This window comes from Nicotiana tabacum, chromosome 17, assembly GCF_000715075.1.
Source record: "Nicotiana tabacum cultivar K326 chromosome 17, ASM71507v2, whole genome shotgun sequence".
Taxonomy (NCBI): domain Eukaryota; kingdom Viridiplantae; phylum Streptophyta; class Magnoliopsida; order Solanales; family Solanaceae; genus Nicotiana; species Nicotiana tabacum.
Window position 1 is genome coordinate 56,911,603 of NC_134096.1, and position 4,055 is coordinate 56,915,657.

The 4,055-nt window shown below is 36.8% G+C and overlaps 1 protein-coding gene across 1 annotated transcript; it reads left to right on the forward strand.

Moving 5' to 3' along the window:
• The first annotated feature begins 203 nt into the window (after positions 1-203).
• On the forward strand, positions 204-3,767 carry LOC107787408 (uncharacterized). The gene is made up of 4 exons (XM_016608974.2): positions 204-1,140; positions 2,329-2,434; positions 2,592-2,678; positions 3,335-3,767. The coding sequence occupies exons 1-3, from the start codon at positions 338-340 to the stop codon at positions 2,673-2,675; spliced, it is 993 nt and encodes a 330-aa protein (XP_016464460.2). The 5' UTR covers positions 204-337; the 3' UTR covers positions 2,676-2,678; positions 3,335-3,767.
• Positions 3,768-4,055: the final 288 nt, after the last annotated feature.

Below are 4,055 nucleotides of genomic sequence, written 5' to 3' on the forward strand. Positions count from 1 at the left end.
AAAACAGAGAATTGCACAAATTCTTGGGTAATCTTTAGTAGGAAACATATGTTTAGGTACATAGTATGGTCGACTCGAGGTCGTTTTCTTTGTCTCTACTCCCTCATGATCTTTAGCAAGACTGTCCTTTTTCGCCACCTTACTTTCCTTTTTTTCAAACGTTGCCAACACACAGAATGACAGTGACACTCCCCCCACCCACCCCTACACCCCAACTCCCACAAAACCAGAATATACTTTGCTCTGTTCTGCAAAATTCCTTTCCCTTTTCTTTCATCCCTTCAAATTTTCCATCATTTATTTTGTATTGTGTACCCACTCTTGTTGCAATATAGGTATGATTTTTTTTCAAGAACTCCTCTTCACTTTGGGACTTTCGTTTCTTTTTTATATCATACTTGTCAAGTTCCATTCACATAGATTCATGCAAGGCAGATACTATAGTTGGAGTCTTCAGTCTAGTGTCACAGCTGTTACGTGTAGCTCAAAGAATGACACTAGTAAGAAAAGGTTCTGCTATGTTGAGGACCTAGCGAGAACGAGCGATCAGAAAAGCAAAAATGTTGTCGAGGAAAATCCTATGGGGGATGTTGGCATAGTTGGAACTGCAGTATTAGCAGAAAAGATGAAGAGAAATGAACAAGAAGTGTCAAAGGAAGAAGGGGACACATACGCTAAACAAAATGTAGGTGGTGATGACAACGGGGTGAAAGAGAAAGTAAGTGACAAAAGTTGTTATGTGGCCCCAAAATTTCGGGAATTTGAAATTGGGTCCCTGTATTATGTTGAAGAAATTCCGGAGGAACTTGAATTTCAAGAAATTGAGAACAACCCAAGTGAGAAAGATGGGGTGGCAAAGGAGGGAGCTGGAAATTTAGAGGGTGAAAACAGGAAAAAGCAAGAAGCTGATGTATTAATGGAGAAAAGTGAGGAGTTATTAGAAGATTGGGAAGGTATAGAGAGAACAGATTTGGAAAAGCTATTCGGTGCAGCGGTGGTATTTGTGAATTCCAAAAAGAATGATGATGTTCTTGACAATGAGTTGAAGATGCAGCTTTATGGGCTTCACAAGATTGCCACTGAGGGGCCGTGTTATGGACCGCAGCCGATGCCGTTCAAGCTTTCAGCTCGTGCAAAATGGTACTCTACTTTTTTCTTATTTATGATTCTACTTATCAGCATATATAAGCTTAAATGTGTTACGTTATAGTTTAAGCACCCGGAATTATAGCTATCTCTTCGTTCAGAAATGGAAAAGAAAAAAAGTAAATGAGCTTTGCGGGGACAAGTAGTTTGGATGTGTTAATTGAGCATTTAGTTCATCATAGATGCATTGGAGAATGACCAAAACAAACGGACAAGGCATAGTTTCTGTTCTTGATATTATAATAAAAGTAGTTTTGTAACTTTTAACTTTTAAGGTAAAGTTTAGCTTCTTTAATGTGATAAATAATAGGTTCATAGTGGATAAGATAGTTTTCAAGTTGTCGAACTAAGTGTCAGATATGCCCTGAAGCTCCACTCAGTTGTGGGGGTTCAATTTCTGAAGTTTGAAAAGATCCAAAATACACAATTGTATTCTTGTAAACACAGGTCCTAATCACCTCCTCTTGCTATGTATGATCTCCTGGAAAATGATCTAGAATTCCTCTTGATTCTTACCTTTTAAGACTTTACTGGAAATATAAGATCCAAAAGAAATTCACTTTGTCATGCCTCCCCATAGAAGTCAGAGTGAGTCGAAATATTGCAAATTTTCTTCTATTTTCTCAGTGTTCCCGTGTATTTAAGAAGCAGAAATTTCAAGCACAATCTGCATCTATACATTCTTTCTATGCCTTGTCTTGTCCCATGCCGTTGAATGCTGAATAATCAGTAGAGAGAACACTTAGCTTTTTAGAGGAGCTACAACCGAAATTCTATCACATTGGGACCTCGGGCATCATGTCTAGGACCAATTGGCACCAAAGAAAAAGAAAAGTTGGAACTATGGAACTGAAACTTCAAATCCAAATAAAAGTCAATATAATTCCACACAAACTGCATAATGTCTGAATATCTTCAAAGAAAAGAACAAAAATTTAACCTTTACTTGCATATATAGATCTCAAAATCATGCATAGAAATGTTAATCTTGAGGCCTAAAATGTTGTATTCTCAAAATTTTGGTATCCAATGCTGTAGCATTAACCGAACAGCATAATGCACATAGTTCATTAGGAAAAACTTGAGGTATCCTTGTCGAAATTTTCCAGATTTCAGACCCTTTGGCAACAAGCCATGTATGTAATGTTTTGAATTTAACAGTTTGTTATATATGCTGTTCAGGAGCTCTTGGCACAGGCTAGGAGATATGAGTAGGGAGAAGGCTATGAAAAAGTATGTAGCCCTTCTCTCTGATAGAGTTGCAGAATGGAAGATAGATAAAACCGATGTAAGAATCACTGAATCAGTTTTATTTACAGCTCCCTCTTTCTGATGTTTTACAAATTTTCTTAGTGATTAGTTGGTAGAGGGTAGCACTAACTGATTTCTTAAAACTGAACAAATTTCCTCTCAAAATTCTGTTCTCGCTGATAAATTGGTGGCAGGTTAACTATGAACTGATTTCTCGAGACATTGAAACATCTCAGGATAGACTGCACTTCTGCGCACAAGTTTCTTCATTAAGATGAAAGGTACCTTTCTCCAAATTATTGCCATGAAATAAATCACATTGAAGACTTTCTTTCTGAATTGCATCAACTTGATATGCTTATAACTCCGTCAAAAGTTGTAAAGCTATGTGATTATGTCTATTTGAGTTACATACTGTCTTTCTCTTGTAGAACACAGCTGTTTTGGTTAAATTACTTAACAGACTCATGAAGATGGATTCAGATGCCAATGCACTTTTCTTTTTCCAAGATGGTTGTCCTTGCTTTAATTTTATATTATGAAGAGTTTTCTGTGTGACTCCTAAGTTAATTGAGCGTGGGAATTCAGAACTCTGCTCCACACAAACCCAACTCAAAAGCGATTAAATACCAGGCTCAGTGTCTTAGCCTACAAGATTTCACAGTTCACAAACATGTCGACTATCATATGCTTTTTTGACATCTTGCCTACGTGCAGTGCTGTGATTTGCTTGTCTTCAACTTCTAGTCTTTCTTCTTAATTTCTAATTTGGACATCAATTTGTCTTGCTCTTTTTGTTCTTCAGAATTATAATATGGTAAGGTTCATAACTTGGATTGAATCATAGAAATACAAATGCTAGAAGAGCAGCATGTTAAGTCAGCATTCTTGTGGTAGTAGCTCTCCATTAATGAGTTTTTCTATTTTCTCTATGCAGTTTTCCAGACTGGGAACTATGAATGGGACCAAACCATTTTAATGTGGTCACTTAAGTTATTTGCATGAGTTATATATAGACGTCTTGCGGGAAACTGAGTAGTAGTGCTACAACAATGGTGCCTTGATCATGGATACATGTAATGTAAAGGCAGGTTGAAATAATGCACTGAAAGCACTAAGGAAGTTGTTGATTCTTCTTAGCCACCGAGTTTAAATGTATACTTTCGTAATCTATCCCTTTTGCTGTATTCAGTTTGCTCATACTTGTATGTCTTGCTGAGCAGCAGTCCTATCGTGCTGATGTTATTTTATTTATTGGGAACTGGAAAATACATGTAACTCTCTCACACAGTAACAAATCAAATAATGAGTTTGCAGGCTCGGCAGACCCTAGTTTGGGTTTTTGTCCGCCAACGCTCTCTCAAGCTAGTTTAAGTTGTCTTCGTTATGATTGCACGCAAGTGTCTATGTTATGGTTGCAAGTGTGAGAAAACATTAGTGTCTTTAATTGTTATGGTTGCATGTGTGAGATATTATTAGTGTCACACATGTGAGAAAATATTATTGTCTTTTCTACATTGTGGTTTGCACGTTTGAGAATTTCTTTCTAACTATCCTTGGTCCACATTTTACATGGATTTGCTAATAGCCAGGAAATAGTGCCATTGAACAGACTTTGTTTCCTCTTTTATTTATTAAACATATAAAATGAGAGTAAC